This window comes from Tetrao urogallus (genome assembly GCF_951394365.1).
Source record: "Tetrao urogallus genome assembly, chromosome: 14".
Lineage (NCBI taxonomy): Eukaryota > Metazoa > Chordata > Aves > Galliformes > Phasianidae > Tetrao > Tetrao urogallus.
The window spans coordinates 12848417-12867522 of NC_136827.1; the positions used below are offsets into that span (position 1 = coordinate 12848417).

The 19106-nt window shown below is 51.7% G+C and overlaps 1 protein-coding gene across 1 annotated transcript in view; it reads left to right on the forward strand.

The window, feature by feature from the left end:
• FLT4 (fms related receptor tyrosine kinase 4) overlaps window positions 1–19106 on the forward strand; it is a gene marked incomplete at both ends in the record, with an annotated part of 43071 nt that overhangs the window by 17598 nt on the left and 6367 nt on the right. The window contains 19 exons of the mRNA XM_079542384.1: window positions 2160–2434; window positions 6123–6235; window positions 7089–7251; window positions 7456–7595; window positions 8235–8403; window positions 8483–8600; window positions 9042–9193; window positions 9933–10095; window positions 11382–11520; window positions 12939–13047; window positions 13721–14080; window positions 14295–14441; window positions 15083–15214; window positions 15464–15570; window positions 15819–15954; window positions 16522–16626; window positions 18034–18147; window positions 18366–18454; window positions 18751–18898. Coding sequence (XP_079398510.1) covers window positions 2160–2434; window positions 6123–6235; window positions 7089–7251; window positions 7456–7595; window positions 8235–8403; window positions 8483–8600; window positions 9042–9193; window positions 9933–10095; window positions 11382–11520; window positions 12939–13047; window positions 13721–14080; window positions 14295–14441; window positions 15083–15214; window positions 15464–15570; window positions 15819–15954; window positions 16522–16626; window positions 18034–18147; window positions 18366–18454; window positions 18751–18898 — 2879 coding nt within the window. The remainder of the gene's footprint in view (window positions 1–2159; window positions 2435–6122; window positions 6236–7088; window positions 7252–7455; window positions 7596–8234; window positions 8404–8482; window positions 8601–9041; window positions 9194–9932; window positions 10096–11381; window positions 11521–12938; window positions 13048–13720; window positions 14081–14294; window positions 14442–15082; window positions 15215–15463; window positions 15571–15818; window positions 15955–16521; window positions 16627–18033; window positions 18148–18365; window positions 18455–18750; window positions 18899–19106) is intronic.

Genomic DNA, 19106 nt, shown 5'->3' on the forward strand with positions numbered 1-19106 from the left:
TTAGAGAGGGAAGAGTGAGGGTGTCCTTTGCTGCCCAGTGACTTGTTCATAGAGCTGACTCACAGATGTTTGCAAATGCATAAAGTCTACTCTGGCAGAAAGGAAGTATTTGACCCCGGAGCCCTCTTGGCTCCTGCAGAGGAAATGAGCACTGCAGCGGGGATGGAGAAGCCTGAGGACAAGGCAATGCCCTGCCACATGGCTCTGCGGCGGCGTCCAGGACACGTACCACACCTGCTGCTTCTTCCTATGGGTGTGCGACTGCTGTGAGCATCCTCTGTGCTGCTGAGGGGGAATCTGCCTTATCCCACCTCAGCCCGAAGCCACAGCCAGCTTTGCCCGTCATACCGCATGTGGGAGCTTCAAAGAGGATTGAAGAAAAGCAGTGCCAATTGCAACGACTCCCTTGAAGAGCATCTGTCCCGAAAAGATTTAGGAAAACAGCTGCAGAGAAGCCTGCAGTGCATCTGTTTCCAGCTGGCATCAGCAGGCTCTGTTGCCCAGAGACACGTTATCACAGAGCTGAAAGAAAACAACTTGGGAACAAATCTTCAAAGATGACAGATAGGTGGGAGGGAGCAGTCCCAAAGTGCCTGGACCTTTTCCCAGACGCACAGGGCAGCCTCAGAGAGAAATCCAGGTGAGCCTGGCCTCGTTCTTGCCTTCATCTGGTCCTCTTTACACACCAGAGACACCAACTTGGACTCACATTAATGCCTTTACCTTCTGTGTCCCCGCTGGGTCTGGTCAAGCAGCAAATGATGCAAGGAATGTTTTAGTTCAGCTCACGGGCTGGTTGTCAGGGCTGTTTGCACTGGCCCATCCGTGTTTATATAAATACGTGTCACTCAGCTACTGCTGGCCTTGATGGTTAATAAAACAAGTGGGTCTGATAATGCGTGAAAATCCCAGCGGGTAAACAAACAGAAAGAGGAAACACTGGAGACTTGTGCAATTCCCCTGCTGCACACCGAGTGCCAAAAATGCCTGAGCAAACGCGAAGGGCTTTGGGGCTCCTTTGCTCAGTTGGGAGTTGGAGCTTTCAGCTCTGCATGGGGCCAGATACCGCTCTGTGCCTGGTGCAGAGGGCGTATGGCTGCAGCAGCAAGGGCCACGCTGTGCCTCGCAGTCAGGATCCTGCTGTGGTGACACTTGTGATTTGGCTGTGCTCAGAAGCATCTGCCCCAGCCCTGCTCTGAGGATCCCCAAGCTGAGGAGCTGCCTGTCCCCATCTGCCTATTCCAAATGGCATAAGAGGTGACTCCAAGTATCCCCTAGTAGCACAAACAGTGCTGACAAAAAGCCATTTTTGCCCCCCAGCTGTCTCTTGAGATGTCTTCTTTTTTCCCATCTCTTTTTTGCACATTTTTCAGTGACTTTCGGCTTCGCTGGCGAACATTCAAGTGTGGACTGTGCTGTGCTCTGAAAGGGGCTCTGATTTCACGGAAGGAAACTTCCAGCATGGCATAAAAGCCTGGTTTGTTAGTAGTAAACAAGAGCAGTCAGAGCAAGCTGTGGTAGGGTGCTTGTGTGTGTGTGTGTGTGTGTGTGTGCATACACCTCCCATGCTGGGCATTCTTGGCTATATATAAATACACACTTGCATGCTCAAGCTGGAGGTTTCTTCTCTATCCCTGACTCCTTCCTGCTTTTCTCTTGTTTTCTCTCCAATCTGCTCTCCTTCCCTCCTTCTCCTTCCCGCTCCGTTCGTCACACAGGTCCCAGCCAGCAGCTGTGCTGAGCCAGGGGAGCTCATCATGTCCGTGTATATTCTTAATAGCTCTGAACTCCTTTAATAACAAGGGGAAATAGAGAATAAATGGGTTATTTCCCTCAGGACCCTATATGGCTCCCTGTCCTGGCATCAACAGCAGTAGGACGAAGTCATGGGAGGGTGTGATAACTGACAGTCTGGCATGCCCAGGATGTGACCTGGGGAATGGGACTGGCCTCTGCTTGCAGGGTGATTAGGGAAGCTGCTTGCCTTCTCCTTGCACCTGTTTCCCTCTGTGGAAGAGGGCTGTTCCTCCATGCCCCAGCCTGAGAGCTGAGGCTATCTGGGACATGTGCAGGGCCATGCGTGTACGTGGGAGGGGAGCAGTGGGCTGTAAAACCCCCCAATTGCTCCAAAGCTAATTCTCCTTTTTGCCCATTTCCAGAGGCCAGCATCCCTTGGAGTGGTCGTGGCCTGGGGGCAAGGTGGACCCGAGTGGGAAGGAGAAGGAGATGGAATTCACAGCCTCAGCAGCACCCAGTGGGGGCCGGGCAATCCGTGAAGAGGACTGCGAGGGGACGGGCACGAAGCCCTACTGCAAAGTGCTGGTGCTGACAGAGAGCCAGGCCAATGACACAGGTTACTACCGCTGCTATTACAAATACATTGATGCCAAAATCGAGGGCACCACAGCGGTCAGCTCCTATGTCTTTGTGAGAGGTAAGAGCCGTGGCGAGGTGAGGGAGGGCTTGGGGCCGGACTACATGCACCAGCACAAAATCAGACAGATTAAAGATCCCGACGTGCCCCCCACACCTCCTTCCTGTCCCCCAGGGCTGCAGGCTTGGGGAAAGGACCAAGGGCTGCTCCTCATGCAGGAAGCAATATCCGTCCATTTCTGGGGGATGGCAGCAGCACCTGGGATTCAATTATGTCCCGGCTTGGGGGCATCGCTCCAGCAGGGCTGGAATGTAGGAATTTAAGGAGCGAGAGCCGAGTCTCAGAGATGCTCTGACGCTAAAAAAAGCACAGGATTTAGCTTCTGGGCAGCTGGGGAGACTCTCAGAGATGCTAGAGGCAGAACCAGGCAAGGAACGATAATGGTCCGTAAAGCAGAGAGGAGCAGCAGCACAGACCCACTGTGCGCAGCCTCCTCAGAGCCTCAGCCCCACATGCGGTCTGCACAGGGGCTGCCATGCGGGCAGCATTATGAGGTGTGTTTTGGAGGGAAAGGGCTGTCTGCCAAGCTTGGAGCCGTGACCTCAGCGCAGCAAGGGGCTGCAGGGGCCCATTCTCTGCTTTCCCTGTTCCCCAGGGTCCCCCTGTGCTGTCCCCCCACCGCCTGCAGCAGGATCCAGCAAGATAAACGAGCGCTGTCCCCTGGAAGCAGTTGGCCAAGCTATTTCTCTTTCCGCCCCCATTTCTTAGAGTTGGTGCAGTTGTCACGAGCCAGGCAGGTCATGACATACAAGATGCATTTTTCAGAAGTCCCAGGGCAAAGCCAAATTTACCTCTGCAACTGTGCAGAGAAAAATGTAGAGGCAAATCAGAAAAAGCTGGGCAGCTGCTGGACAGGAATTGGGGTCTGTCTGGGCAATTGCCTCCTCTTCACGTGGGCGCTGCTGCCCATCCTAGAGAAGAACAGAGCTTCTCTGGATCTCAGGAATGTTGGGAGGAGGCGTCTGTGAGTTGGGCAGGGATATTCGGTTGCTCTTGAGCCCTGTATCAGGAAGAAGCCAAGAGAGCTGCTTAAGCATGCAGCTGAAAGTACAGCCTTACAGGTTTACATGCAAGGTGTGCTTCTGCAAGAGTCTGGTTTGTCTATGGATGTGGATTTCCCTTTGTAAAATTTTGGATTTCAAACCTCCTGGAACAGTCAGGTGTGGATGTGAGATCCAGCAAATGCCACTTTGTCCCCTTGTTCACCTCTTCTCACCTTTGGCCTCATCTACAGCTCGGTAATGGTTCTGTTTAGCAGAGAGCAGCAGTGTGCATGTGTGATGGAGCTTAGGGGCTATAAATCCCGTGCTGTCAGGGTGCATGGGACTCACAGCGCCTGCGTACAGCTTGTGTGCAACAAATCCAGCCAACATCTCATAGCATTGCTTCACACGTGGCTACATAGGATGTGTTCATACTCATTCCAATCAGGGTGGGCGCTCTTATGGCTACCAAACAGCCAGGAAAACTCAAGATCCTCCTGGACAGACTTTCCAGGCAAGAGAAGGAACACGTCGAGGAAAACCCAGGAACACAGTAACTGTGGTCACTGCAGGACATCCAGATAAAAACCTGCCTGTTCCTGCTGAACTGGGCTGCAATGTGAAACTGTCCCCGGAGAGTTTGGAAGGGCTGATGTAAGTGTCAGGGATGTTTGGAGACAGCATGGTCAGACCACAGATTTATCCACCAGCCTCGTTTGTCATTTTAAGAGCTTGGTGAAATTGCCAGAAACAAAATATCTGTACTTTGGCTGAGAAATGGGTTCTTCTTGTATTTTTTACCTGCAGCTCAGTTCTCAAATGAACTCTTCACACTTGTCTCATTTCTCACATGTCTGGGTTGGTGTGTATTTTGTTACCTCTACAGATAGTGCTGTAAACATACAGAATGCCTCATCAGAGTGAAATAGGACACGTACAGCCCCCATCTCATCAGGCTTAGCATATATTAATGAAGGAGATACTAAATTATTCCCATCTGACCCATTAAGACAGCCTTATAGAAAGTATGTGATGGGATCGAGAGGGGAGTTAATGCATGAATCACGAGCTCGTTGGCAGCTGGGGCTGCCCAGTAAATCAGTGCATTCTTGGCTGCCCTCTGAGCTTGGAAGGGACCTTGTAGTCTCTCACCTCTGCCAGTTGTGTGTCTCCTCCCTCTCATGTGCCCAGGGCTTGGGAAAGGAATGAGGAACATGTTCGCACTTTGAAACAAACCTCTGATTTAAGAAGCCCTGTGCCAGGACTCCAGGAAATAAGAATCCTCTAGGCATCCATCTCTTCATGAAGAACTCACCATTACATTTCCTATGCATGGCTTCTTTCCCCCAGGCTGTAGAAGGAAAGACTTCACCTTTTGCTCTCTATAACTACCTGAAGGGAGGTTGTAGTGAGCTGGGGGTCAGCCTCTTCTCTGGTGTAACTGGTGATAGGACTAGAGGGAATGGCTTCAAGCTGCGCCAGGGGAGATTTAGGCTGGACGTTAGGAAATATTACTTCTCTGGTCAGGCACTGGAATGGGCTGCCCAGGGAAGTGGTGGAGTCGCCGAGCCTGGAGGTGTTCAAGGAAGGTTTGGATGTTGTGTTGAGGGATATGGTTTAGTGAGAACTATTGGTGATAGGTGGATGGTTGGACTGGGTGATCTTGTAGGTCTTTTCCAACCTTGGTGTTTCTGTGATTCTACTCACTCTAGAGTAGGTCTTTGCAGTGTGACTATGACTGAAGCAACAGCTTTCTAATTAAAAGTTTAAATGTCCTTACGTGCTTAACAGTGTGAGCACTGAGTTGGAATGGGTTGAGGCCAATGTGATTGGAGCAGCAGAATCCCCAAATGGGGATCATTACTACTTTCATCTTGGGCAATCATTTTAGTTGATTGGTTTTAGGGATTGTCTAGCAGGGGAAAAAATCCCTTCCAACCCAAGCCAGTCTGTGATTCTATGATCAGTTTGGTGCCTGGCACAGTGGCTCAGAGCCATGGTAGATCTCTGCATGCTGCCACTGAATCCTTTCCACAATGGACCCCAATTGGGTTTGTCAGGTTTGACACAGGCAGTGTGCTGAGCAGGACAGGACAGCCTGTCCTGCCAGCACTTCATTGTGGTGCTGGCTACACGTGGAGGAGCACAGCGTACCACCCCTGGCCTCACTAAGTCATTTCAGGGTGGTTTTGCTCTTCCTGTCAATATTTGTGCTTGCAGCAGTTGGGAGGCAGTGGAGTGGCAGTCCTGGAAATCTCAGCTCATCTGTTTATCTGCCGGCTGGGCCGGCTGCAGGATGACATCTGCATACCATTGCAGTGCAGCTCACTTCCTTGCCCTGGAAGGTCGCTCTGCCTGCCGCCGCTCCTGCACTGGCACCAGCTGGGCAGGCGTGGAGCCCAGCAGGAAACCCAATGGTTTGGCAAAGGGTTCAAACCCAGGCCTTGAAGGGGCCGGGAAAGGGGAGGTTGTTTCCAGCACTGCCCAAATGTTGCAGGAGCTGGCCGACCTGGGACGCACCCTTTGCATTCAGGGTGTGTTTGCTGCTGTGGACATCATAGATGGGGCTGATCAGCCCAGCACCACTCCCTCTGGCAAGCTCACAGTGTGTTAAAGAAAGCCAGAAAGCTTTCTATTCTTGTGGTTCCTTCCACTTCTCCTCTTGCTCCTGTTTAGTTGTCCTTCTCTTTGAATCCCTTCCTTAGATTCCGAACAGCCGTTTATCAACAAGCCAGAGACACTCCTCATCAGCAAGAAGGAGAACACTTGGGTGCCGTGCCTTGTGTCCATCCCAGACCTCAACGTCACGCTCATCTCGGTGAGAGTTGTGCCAGTGGGATGCTGCAGACCAACACGCGTCGCATTTGTTGTGCATTTGTAATTGCCTGAGTGGGAGAAGTACAGGCACTGCCAGGAATGGAAAATGCATGAGATACATTTTCCATGGAAAGTATAAGCCACTGGCTTCCTCGTTTTATTCGCTGGTTGAGGCTGTGTTGTCCAGTTCCCTTGGGCAGACCCCGCAGGTTTCCTGCCAGCTTTGCACCTCTTCCCTGGCTCTCTGAAACAAAACAAGACTTTGATTTGGTCCCATAGCATCCCCTGCTTGCTCTGATCTCTGTGAGCTGAAAACCCCCTAGTAGTAAGCAACCCCACGGGGAAGGAGGCTGCAGCTCTGGGGCTGAGGACTAAATACAACTCAAAACAACTCTATTATCAGCTTGCTTATGCCTTTTTTTTTTTTTTTTTACAATGCAAATACATCCTTCCAGGATGAGTGTTACTATTGTACAAAGCCCTCCAGGGACACTCTGGGGGCCAGGGGCCTTTCCCTTGCCCGGGAAGGACACTACCCAAGGTCAGACCCCATCCCAGTGAGGCTGATGTTTGGGACATCGGCATCAGTTTCCTTAGCTATCACTATCATTTTCCATTCCTGGAAGTCTCTGGCCTGCTCTGCGGATGGGGAGGCTTGCAGTGCAGGATACAGCCGCTTGGGGTATAGCGGGGGCTGCGATTCCTAGATGACAAACCCTTGGGGGAGAGAGCAGGAGGCCAGCATAGCATAATGCTGCATCGTTTCTTCCTGCAAAACAGAGGTGTTAGCCAGCATGAAGGGTGGGAATGCTGTTATCCCCTCATTTCACTTGGGAAAATGTTGTTTTTTCCAGCAAAATTCCCTCATCCACCCCGACAGGAAAGCCATTTTCTGGGACAACAAGAAGGGGATGCAAGTACCCACTCAGCTGATCAGAGATTCCTTGTTTGTCCAGTGTGAGACTGTCATCGACAAGAAGGTCTTCAAATCTAATTTCTTCATCATCCACATAGCAGGTGAAAGTCTGGGGAAGTAGGAAGTTATGGCCCTGTCCTCTAGCTGTGTTCCATGCTGAGGTATCCTTAGCAGCAGCAGTTTATACCCAAATCTCCTGTAACCGCACAGTCGGAGGTGCAGATTCCGTGCTTTTCTGAAACCCACACCCCAGCTTCAAATAATTAATAGATCAGAAATGTCTTTTTCTTGCCTCTCTGCATCAGGGATTGAACTGTACGACATCCAGCTGTACCCCAAGAAAGCCATGGAGCTGCTAGTGGGAGAGAAGCTGGTCTTGAACTGCACAGTGTGGGCCGAGTTCAACTCTGGTGTCCGTTTCCAGTGGACGTACCCTGGCAAACAGGTACTGCTGCCCTCTGAGTCCCATCCTGCCCATTCACTGTTCTTCTTGGCAGCAACACAAGGCTCTGATTCAGGATCCTAACCACGCTGTGCTCTGGCGATCTCAGAGAGCTTTTCCACTTTTCTCTCCTGCAGCAGGAAGCAGGCAGAGAGGAGACTCCTCCTACTAGTAGAAAGCATCTCCCTTTCTTAAGCATTATTTCTCTGAGGAGCTTCTGGGCAAACATTGGCTTCATTTCTACCAGTACAAATACAGACCAAACATCCTTGGTTTGAAAGGAGCCGTTCCAGCCTCGCAGCTTGAGTTACCAAGAGCCTGCAAAGGGATCCCTTCCCTCTGTTTTTTTCCCTCTGTGGTAGAGTCTGGCTCTTGCAAACAATGAAACACTGGAGTTCCCTGAAGACATTATGGTGTTTGCATACCTAGGGCTCCTACCTAGTGACTGGACCGGAGATCAAAGCAAACCAGTGCTAAACTCTTAGCCCAGCTTTAGTTGGTCATCACACAAGGCTCCTTGCCTTCACAGTCAGTCGTGGAGATGCCTTTCTGGAAGGAGGTAGCAAGAAATGCAGATATGAGGAGCCCATCTACACAACCCCATTCCTCTGATGGCTTTCATGCCCTGTTCTGTGCCACCAGATGCAGCGAGCGGTGATAGAATCTGAGCGCCGGTCCCTGCAGACACACACAGAGCTCTCCAGCATCCTGACCCTGCACAACGTCAGCCAGCAGGACCTGGGCAGGTACACGTGCACTGCCACCAACGGCGCCCAGATGCTGGAGGAGAGCACCGATGTCATCGTGCATGGTAAGACACCTTCTGCTCCCTCATGGAACCGCAGCCTGACTCCTTGCGCTCCCCTGCGCACTCACCTCTTCGTTTGCAGAAAAGCCCTTCATCAACGTGGAGTGGCGGAAGGGGCCGGTGATAGAAGCCACTGCTGGAGACGAAGCTGTGAAATTGCCGGTGAAAGTTGTGGCTTACCCCCCACCAGATTTCCAGTGGTAACGCACCTTTCTTGGCCCACGCCACCCTCTCTCCTCCTCCCTCCCCGGGCCAAGGAGGAAAACCAGGCCAGCCTCCTTGCTAGGTCCCTCTGTGGCCAAGATTGTCCCAGATGTCACGTTCTCCCATCCATGGAAGGGCTGCCCATGTTCCTGGGGTGCTGCTCCATGGCTCAGCAGCAGGGAAGGGAAGGAGGGGAAGTCTGGTTTGGGTCAGGTTGTACGGTGCATCGTGCTGCACTCCCACCAGAGCTAGCTAGGAGCTTTGCACGCAAACCCTGCTCAGGGCAAAGCCGTGACGCTCCCAACCTCACATCCTCACAGCAGTGCGCAGGCCTGTAACTCAGGTCTGGGGAAAGCCCAGGGGTCCCTGAAGAGAGGACCGTGCTTTGGTGAGACACTTCCTCCCTGTGGCTGCATTTTCTCTCTGCCTCCCTGCAGGTACAAGGACGGGAAGCTAATTCCCAAGCAATCTCAATCTTCAATGCAGATCAAGGATGTGGCAGAGCATCATGCTGGGACGTACACGCTGGTTCTGAGGAACAGGCTGGTGGGGCTGGAGAAGCACATCAGCCTCCAGTTAATTGTCAATGGTAAGGGAGGGGCTGGGGCCAGGGGGAGAGCACTGAGCCCACAGCCCCGGCCTTTGGGCTGCTCTGAGACCAAGTGCCTGGTGCTTTCCTAAAGCAGTTGCTACCTACATCACATCCTTCAGCCTAATGCTGAAGGATGCTCTGGTTACAGCAGGGCTAGTTGCTTGTGGTGTGGGCAATGTGCCATGGAAGTGGAACTCAGGACACTGAAGTTTTGTTCCTGCCTCCACGGCTCTGAGCAGAACACACCCTTGCTCAGGGGGCTGTTTCCCAACTGCTGTTGAGGATGCTGCTGAGAGTGATCCTAACTGGTGGAAACTCATGAGCAGAGTGGCTGCAGCACACATGAAGCCTGGGGCTGGAGCAGTTCTCTGGGTGCCCTATGGCTTTCCCCTGGCAGAAACTGGTCATTGTCATGGAGAAGTCAGGTGCCAGCGCAAGAAGCAGTAGAAGGACACTGCTGCTTGGGGATTTGTCTCCAGCAGACTCTGTGACCTTGTGCTGGGGGCTGCAGCATCCAGACAGCCATATCCAGCAGAGGAAGGAGAAATGTCATCACTTGAATCTGCCTAAGTATAACCCGCCCTGCCCTGTGGGCCTGAGCTCCCTAGGAGCTGCCCTGGGATCTGCAGCACTGTAGTGCCCAGTCTCTATAGACAGCCTGGGGAGGGCTGTGCCTGGCCTAGGGACACAGCAGCTAAGCCCAGGGCCACTCACAGTGTCATTCTGATGCTTGCAGTTCCTCCACGCATCCATGAGAAGGAAACCTCTTCCCCAAGCATCTACTCCCGGAGGAGCCCCCAGGCCCTCACCTGCACAGTCTATGGAATCCCAGCACCAGAGGTGATCCAGTGGCAGTGGAGGCCGTGGATGCCCTGTCGGATGTTCTCTCGACGCAGTCTGTAAGTGCCATCCCTCCCAGTGCCCACGTCCTGCCAGGCCGCCAGTGTGACACTGAGGTCTCCTCATGACCGTGGCTGTGCCCCAGATCCCATCTCAGTTTTGGGTGCCCCTTGGTAAGACCCCGAGGCAGCAGCTGGAGCTCACCCTGCTCGCTCCTGCCCAGAGATCCCTGTGCTTTTTTTTCCAAAAGCATCTTCTGGTGGGTGATGATGGAAACAAAAATGCTGGGAGGGAAGGGAGCAGAGCTACTGCATGTGGGGAGGAGCTGCTGAATGCAGGGAAAGCTCCAGCTGTCTGCCAGCTGCTGGGACAGTTTGCCAGTGTTTGTGAAGGCAGGATGGATGGGCAGGAAGGGTGCGTGCCCGCTGCCTGTGCCTTGGGAAGTAGGGCAGCAGCAGGCAGGCTGCAGTGGCATTTTTCAGCTGTGATCTTGCAGGAAGAGGGAAAAGGGATGCTGGGGAGTCAGAGACAGAGAAGTCAGGGTGGAGGACATCAGGGTGCCTGGAGGAAGTCAGGTCCTGCAGCCCTGTATAGGCTGTTGCCAAGCCTGGGACACCAAAGTGCTCTCCATCGCATGTGAGTGCACCATGGCCCTGTCAGGAAGCAGAGAGGCCCATGAATTATGGTCACTGTCTCCCAAGGCCACTATGTTTCTGCCTAGCAGAGCTCCAGAGGATGCAGGAGGCTTCTTTCTGGCTTCCTGTTGTTTACACAGCTCACCAGTGTGCTCGTCCTGCCAAGCGCTCTGCCGGCACTGCCAGCACGTGTGCTTACCCCTGAGCTAGGTGTTCAGCTTCCCCCTGCCTCTGCCACCCTGGATTTTGGGCTCTCCCTTCTCCCTGCTTCACCTGCATTTCAGCAGCATCCTGCAAGCTGCAACATCTCAGGTCTTTGGCAGATTTGGGCTCTTCTCCCCAGTTGCCATCATCAGCCCCAAAGAGGTGCTACCATGTTCTTTGGGGATACCACACACAAACAGTTTTCACTCCTTCTTTTTTCCATCTTTAATAGTAAATGAAAACATAGGCCTGGGGGCAAAGACACTGCTGGGGGCACCACTATCTGTTTCCTGCTTCGGTTTTATGGATATATATGGATCATGTTTTCTTCATTAGTGTTTGCAGACCACCTTTCTAAAGCACATTAGTGCTACATAACCCAGAATCCCAAGAATTTTTGCAGTCAGAGGCTAGGAGCATCAGTTCTCAGACACAAAGCCAGTTTTGTTGCCTTCTTCCCAACTGACCCTCTCTCCATCTCTCTCCTCTTGCTGGCTTAGCAATAGCAGGCACCGGGCAGCAAGGCGCCATCAGCGAGATCGCATGCCTGAGTGCAAGGATTGGAAAGATGTGTCACAGCAGGACGCAGTGAACCCCATCGAGAGCATTGACACCTGGGTGGAGTTCGTGGAGGGACGGAACAAGGTGAGGCCATAGCCCCAAACCTGTCTCGGAGCAGGGAGCGGGAAACAGGGATCCCATTTGGGGTCGGGCAGCAAAACCGGCCTGGGAGTGATTGTGCAGAAAAGCCGGTACAAATTGCAGTGCAAGGAACATCCCTCTCTTGTTGCTGCATGACCTGCAGGCAGCTGAGCGGTGCTCATTGCCCGTTTCTTTCTGGTAGCTGCAAGGTCTGTGCCCTGCGCTGCACTGCGGTTCCTGTTCCTGCTGGTGCTGGGCACTGGCTGTTTGCGGAGGGATGCAGAACAAACAAATGGGCCCCCGTTTCCGAAAGTCACTTCCTGTTTTCCTACACACCTCCAAAGGCACTTCCCGTTCCCCAGCACAGCCAGAAGTTCGTCACACTGCCAAGGGGGTGGCAGGGGCAGATGCTGCTCCTCCCCGAGCAGCCAAAAGGAAAGGCAGGGATCTGCTTTCTCTCCCTTTCCTCCTTTTTGACTGTCTTCTCTCATCATCTCCCTCTGGTTTTTATTCTGTCCATGAAGGGCCGATTGAGCCACCGTGTGTACAGTGCAGGATGATGTCAAACAGAAATCCCAGCACAAATGTAACAGCACAGATTGGAGAGAAAATCCCCAAGGCAGGAAGGCAGCACGCAGAAGCACCACCAGTAGGGTCACTTCAGCTGTATTGAATATCCACAAGAAACAGGAAAGGCAGCATTCAAAACTGCTGGTAATTAGGTCACTTCAGCTGTAATGAATATGCACTGAATGAATGAATGTTCCTTCTGATTAACACGAGCTAATATATTGCCACTTAGAATTGAAATGCATCCCGAAGTGTATGGGATGAATAGTAAAGACAAAGTCGTTTCCCTGTAGGGGTTCGATTTTTTTTTTGCATTTTTAAACATTGCCTCATTAGAGGGATCTTTGCATGTAATTACTTTGCCATTTAACTGGAAGGGAGAAGAAACCCAGGGTTCAAGCTGCAGATCTCCTCTAAGGGGAGTGCTTGGAACACCCTTGGCAGCTCATGTGTGTGCAGTGTGAGCCGGGAGGAGGGCAGCCTTGCTCCCCAGCTGCCTTTCCTGCCTCTTTTGCAGGCAGCATCTCTTGCAGCCGTGCTCCCAGGGCAGCAACCAGGCTGCGTGCCCAGTCTTAGACAAGTCTCGCTGGAAGGAGAGATGAGAAAGCTTTTAGGATCATGTCTATGTACACTTGGAATTTAAAGGGAGAAGATAATAGAATGAAGTAGTGAAATCCGGGATGCTTTCATGAGTCTGATTTCCACTTATGGGTATAAGGAATGCTAGCAGGTCATCTGAGCCCATGGAGCAGTCGTCTCACTGCACAGGGCTGTCTGCCAAAGAGCAGCACCAAGCCTACTTTTCTCTCTCACCCTTCCTAACTTCTTCTGCCGCTCTCTTCTCCCACCAGACAGTCAGCAAGCTGGCCATCCAGGAGGCCAACGTCTCAGCCATGTACAAATGTATTGCCTCTAACAAAGTGGGTCGAGATGAGCGGTTGATCTACTTCTACGTGACAAGTGAGTACTGGGGACATCCCTTCTTCCATTGTCACCTGGGCTCTTTGCCTGAAACAGCCCCTAGATCTGCCAGATGCCATCATTCATGCATCGCATCTTAAACAGTGACCAGGAAGCCATCAGGAAAGCAGGGCTGGCTAGATTTCTGCTCAGTGGCAAAAGCTTGAAGTTCTGGTGGCAAATAGTGCAGACAGACCTGGAGATAAGCTGGTGTGCCTGTGAAAGTTCCTGCTGGCTCAGCCAGCATGCTGGGCTGGGGACGTGCCTGGTCCAAGAGCATCCTCTAGTGGCATTGCCAGCCCCGCTCCCAGGCAGGGTCCTTCTGGCCCCAACCCTTGGCATGGCCCCTGATGGATTTTGGTGGTGGGAGAAAGCTGGGTTTCTAGAAGCTCAGCAGAGTGAGCTGAGAACAGCCACGTTCAGACCTCCTAGGCTTGTTTCACTTGTGACCTGTCTTAATTTGACCCTGGGGCTTCAGTACAGCCCTTAGCACCTTGCTCAGCTGCAGCTGTCGGTTGCTCGCAGCTTGCATGTTACAGGCTCCAGGGTGGTTTTCATTTACCCTGGCCTAGGACAGTGAGATCTCAGAGAGCTGAGCCCAAGGAGGCAATTTAATTGTATCTAGCAGCTGAGCCAAGAAAACTCACTCACATGTTCATTTCCTTCTCAAAAGCCATTCCAGACGGATTTGAGATTGAATCCCAGCCCTCAGAAGAGCCCATAGAGGGGCAGGATCTACAGCTGAGCTGCAATGCGGACAACTACACCTATGAGAATCTGCAGTGGTATCGACTGAACCTCTCCAAGCTCCACGATGAGGAGGGCAACCCCCTGGTGCTGGACTGCAAGAACGTCCACCACTATGCAACCAAGATGCAGGGCGAGCTGCGCTTTCAGCCCGACTCCAACGATGCCACCTTGCTGCTCACCATCCCCAACATCTCCCTGGGCGAGGAGGGAGACTACGTGTGTGAGGTGCAGAACAGGAAGACCCGGGAGAAACACTGCCATAAGAAATACATCTCTGTGCAGGGTGAGAGTCAGCAGGGCAGGTGGGAGTGACTTGCTGCTGGTACTCTTGCTGCAATCAGCTTCCCAGTCCTTCCCTAGGGGAAGCCATGCAAGCTAAACACAAGGTGGCAAAGGCACCTGGGTCCCAAGACACCCTCCAACAAGGGTTAGAGACCCAGAGTCCCCCACGAATGCAGATATTCTTTTGATCAATCCGTTTTGTGCTGCTCCTCCAGCCCTGGAGATCCCCCGCCTCAAGCAGAACCTGACAGACATTTGGGTGAACGTCAGCGATTCCATAGAGATGCGCTGTAAGGTGGATGGCAACCACGTTCCTGACATCAGCTGGTACAAAGATGAGAAACTGGTGGAAGAAGTGTCAGGTACAATGGGCCGGGGATGGAACAAAGGCAAGGCATCATGTCTGGTGAACAGAGAGCTGAATGCTGCTGGGTGCTGGGAGTTGCTGTGCCTGGGCAAAGGTGCCCGTTCTCTGAATTGCCTGAATTCTGGCTTTAATCGTGTTCTGCCCTGGTTTGGTGTGCTCTCACTGGACAAGTCTGTGCCCTGGGGTCTGGACCAACATTGTGTGCACATGTTCATTCAGGTGGACAGCAAGGAGAGCTGCATCCTTTTTCTTCTTGCACTCAGCTCAGTGCTGGGCATCTCTGCTAATGCAGGGACTGACCCAGATCCCATGGAAGGAATATGGGAAGAATCTGAGCACAAGGCAGAGGGAAAGGAGCAGGTCCTGGAGGTGAAGCAGAGCTTGATACACCAGCTGGACTGCCCAGGCACTGTTCCCAGTCCAACCTTGTCTATAGGGCTTTGTTCCTTTCATACACTGCCTGAGGAAGGCCCTTGCAGGGTAGTTCTGGAGCCATAAGCCACAGAGGAGAGCTGGTGCAATTTAATTCTGTCATCTAAAATGAAGTGGCCAAAAAATAGGAGCCTTATTTTTTGCCTGAATGAGTTCAATCCCCTTTCCTTATGAGTGACCACCTTAACCTTCCTTGCCTTACAGGAATCGATCTGGCAGACTTCAACCAGAGGCTGAGCATTCAGAGAGTGAGGGAGGAGGATGCTGGGCTCTACCTGTGCAGCGTCTGCAACGCTAAGGGCTGTGTGAACTCCTCAGCTAGCGTCTCTGTAGAAGGTACCAGCAGGCACAACACACCTAAGGGATGAAAGCATCTGAGTAGGAGTGTGTCTGAAGTCCCATGCCTCTTCTTTGTGATGCCAGGCTGCAGGGTGGCAGGAAAAGTCCCGAGAGCATCTGTAGTCCAGAGCACATTTTGTTTGGAGAATGTCAACCCACAGTTCCTTGGTCTCCCCACATCATGAAGCAGGTCCCAAGAAACAGCCAAGCCTTTTCTCAAACTGCAATTTCCCTCCCATCCCACAGGCACTGATGACAAGACCAACGTGGAGATTGTCATCTTGATTGGGACTGGGGTCATCGCTGTTTTCTTCTGGATCCTCCTTATCCTCATCTTCTGTAACATCAAAAGGGTATGTGGTTGCCTCCGTTTTGGGGCAGAGGAGGGGGCTCAGAGGGGTTTGGGGCAGCCTCATTGCTGTGATGTGTGACAGCATCTGCTGAAAGCAGATCGCTGCAAGCTCTCTGACAGTCAACCAAGGATGGGGTATGTAAGGGCTGTAGTAAAGACGGGGACGCGGAACAGCCTTTGCCAGGGGAAAGCAGGTTGAGGCAGCAAATGAGGCACCTTCTCACCCTCTGTGTTGGGTGATTCCTGCAGCCTGCCCATGCAGACATCAAGACCGGCTACCTCTCCATCATCATGGACCCTGGCGAGGTGCCCTTGGAGGAGCAGTGCGAGTACCTGCCCTATGATTCCAGCAAGTGGGAATTCCCGCGAGACCGCCTGCGCCTCGGTGAGCTGAGCACCACCCCTGCCACCAAGAGCTGCACGAAGGGCTTCCCACCAGCCCTTGGAACTCACCCTCCAGATTTCTTAAATAATCAGGGCAAAACAGCCCAATTCGCAGGAGATACCCTGAGTTCAGGACCAGGATAGGATGTCCTCTTGCTGTGACACCCACCTGCCATCTCTTCCCTCTATCTGGGAGGGTTATAAGGGCTGCAGACTGCCTCTGAGGCACAGAGCAGTGACATTAGCCCTGTCCTGCTGCAAGGTGTCATATTTACCTTCTCAACTTGTTCTTTTTGAGGGCAACAAACAGCCCCTTACCACAGCAGGGCCGTTTCCTTCCTCCACTTTGTCCATGCCAGCTCTGTCTCAGTTCCTCCCTTCATCCTTTCTCTTATTCTCACTACCAAAGTAAGCAGCCACCTGGGTAGGGCACATATTGCACTCCTTCCTTTTCCTCTTTGACTCTTTCTTTCTTCTTCCCATGGTTTCCTGTAAGGTCTTTTGTCTTTTGACCGATTCTCCATGCTGCACCTGCATTCCTTCACAGTGCCTTTCTCTTTGCTCATAGGTAAAGTCCTGGGTCATGGTGCCTTTGGGAAGGTGGTGGAAGCTTCAGCGTTTGGGATCAATAAAAGTAACAGCTGCGAGACCGTAGCAGTCAAAATGCTGAAAGGTATGTAGACAGCCTGGTAGAATACACAGTTCATGTAACGAAAGCCTACCTTGTAAACAATTGCCCTTTTGCATGAAATATTTTCCAGAGCCTTAGCAAATGCCTTATCTCCTACCAGCACTCCTGGGTGCTTCTGCCTGAGCCAGCACCAAGCAAGGGGAGAGGAGCTGGTGCCAGTCTTTTAATTTATGGCTTCTTGGCCTCAACACAGATGATCCTCATGGCCTTCTCTCTGGAATGCTTTAGCCTCACTCAACTGCACTGGGAGGCAAGTGGTAGAGCAGGGACATGGGGAACTCAGCTTTCAAGGGAATTTAGCTGTCTGCTAAGGCAAAGAGTGAGATCTGTGTCAATGGATGAACAAGAATCCAGAGACCCTCTCTGGTAAACCACTAAAGGAAGTGTTGCTCCTAATTGCCTTCTTCCAAATGTTCATGTGTTTCACATTTATGGGCAAGGTTCAGCCAGATAGGGAAGCATGCAGTTCTGATCAGTCCAGAGTGAGATTTTAAACATAGCTCTGCTTTTGAACAGGCATCCAGAACATTATCCTGTAATTCAGCCACAAAGAAAACATCAAGGCAGTTCATGGTCAGCAATGGCCTGTATATAGAAACTGAATCATGGTGTGGCTCAGTAGCACTTACACTGCAGCTGTACAGGTGATCTGCAGAGCAGTAGCAGAGGGAAGCCTGACCGTACAAGGTTGTTTTATAGCCTTTTGAGGCATGACTCTTACCTGGCACTTAAGCTGCAGCTCAGGAAGATGTTTTTCTCTTTGTCAGACTAAATTTATAAACTCCCAAGTAAAGTAAAATGTATATGGGGAGGTATGAAAAATGCTCGTAAAACCAGAGAACGCACCTTGAGGGTAAAACAGAGGAGCAAGAATTAGTGTGAATTAGGCACTCAGAGAGAAAGCGCAGTAGAGAACTGGCAGGAGCACAACCCCGTGCTTGCTATTGGAAAGGAATTATAAAAAGGCCTTCTGGGTTTGAGCTGAGGCAGTCCTGCCTTCAGTCACGATCAAAAGACTGAAATGTCTTTTTGTTTCTAATTTTCCTTCAAACGGTTTTACAGCTCGTTATTCCTGCTTGGAGGCTAAAAGGGCAGAGATTCAAACGTGTGCATCTGTATATAAGCCTCAAGTGATCTTTTTCCCTGCACAGCTATCAGAAGGAAAAATGTGTTGGATGCATCTTGTGTTCTTGCTTTGGATCCCCGCTTCTGCATTACAGACAAGGCTCTGCCATTTAATTTGGAAATAAGCTCTAACAAAATGTACCGAAGCTTTGGGATTGCAATCTCTAGCAAGACTCATGTTATTACTGTGCTAAGACAGGGTGGCAAGGGGGAGAGAAAAAGCTGTGAGGAGGCATCACCATGATGTGGTTTGTTTGTTTCCAGAGGGAGCTACTGCAAGTGAACACAAAGCACTGATGTCAGAGCTGAAAATCCTCATTCACATCGGGAACCACCTCAATGTGGTGAATTTGCTGGGTGCCTGTACCAAACCCAATGGTAAATATCACAGGGCAACAGGCTGAGCCTGCTCCCAGACGTCACTGCTCATCCCCGGTGCCATTTCTTCTGGCCGTGTGACTGCGGGGACACGTGGGGATGTGTGTGCCTAGCCCTGGTGCCACAGCTCAGCAAGGCTGATATAATGCGAGTCAGGGCAAATTCTGACTATTCCAAATCCTTATCTCTTCCCCTGACCTTTGGTTTCTTCTCATTAGGTCCACTCATGGTGATCGTTGAGTTCTGCAAGTATGGCAACCTCTCCAATTACCTGCGGACCAAGCGGGAAGGGTTCAGTCCTTACCGGGTAAGTAAGCTCCTTTATCCCTAGGAGCTGCCCCATGGCTAGGGAGAGAAGACATGCATTCAGAAACATAATCCAACAACGAGGCAAAGACACCCTCTGTCTAGCAGTATGTCAGCTTTACGCAGTGATGCTGGTTCACATGCAACATCAGGGAAGAAATTTCTTTCTGCAGAGGAGGATAGATGCTTGCAGGCCAGAATTACAGTCTAAGAGCAGGACGAGACTGTGCAGCTCATGGGTGCAGAGGCTGCAGTGTGTGTTGCCTGCTGAGGTTTTTGTTTTGATCTTCTTGCCAGGAGAAGTCACCCAGGCTGCGTATTCAAGTCCAGTCCATTGTGGAGGCAGTGAGAGCGGACAGGAGGAGTCGGTCTGGGACGAGTGACAGTGCTATCTTCAACCGCTTTCTGATGCACAAGAGCCAGACAGCACAGCCAATCCAGGAAGGTAATACCTCACCTGGCTTGCCAAGAAAATGCCAGTCTTGCTTAAACTGGAGAATGGGCCGGAGCACAGCAGTGGGCAGCAGGGACCCATCCACAGAGCTGATCTCTCCACTTGTGTGGCAATTCTCTCAATAGGGCTTTTATATTCATCTGTTGTTTCTCATAACGGACTTTAAAAACCCTAAAGGAATGATTAAGTTACTTCAGAT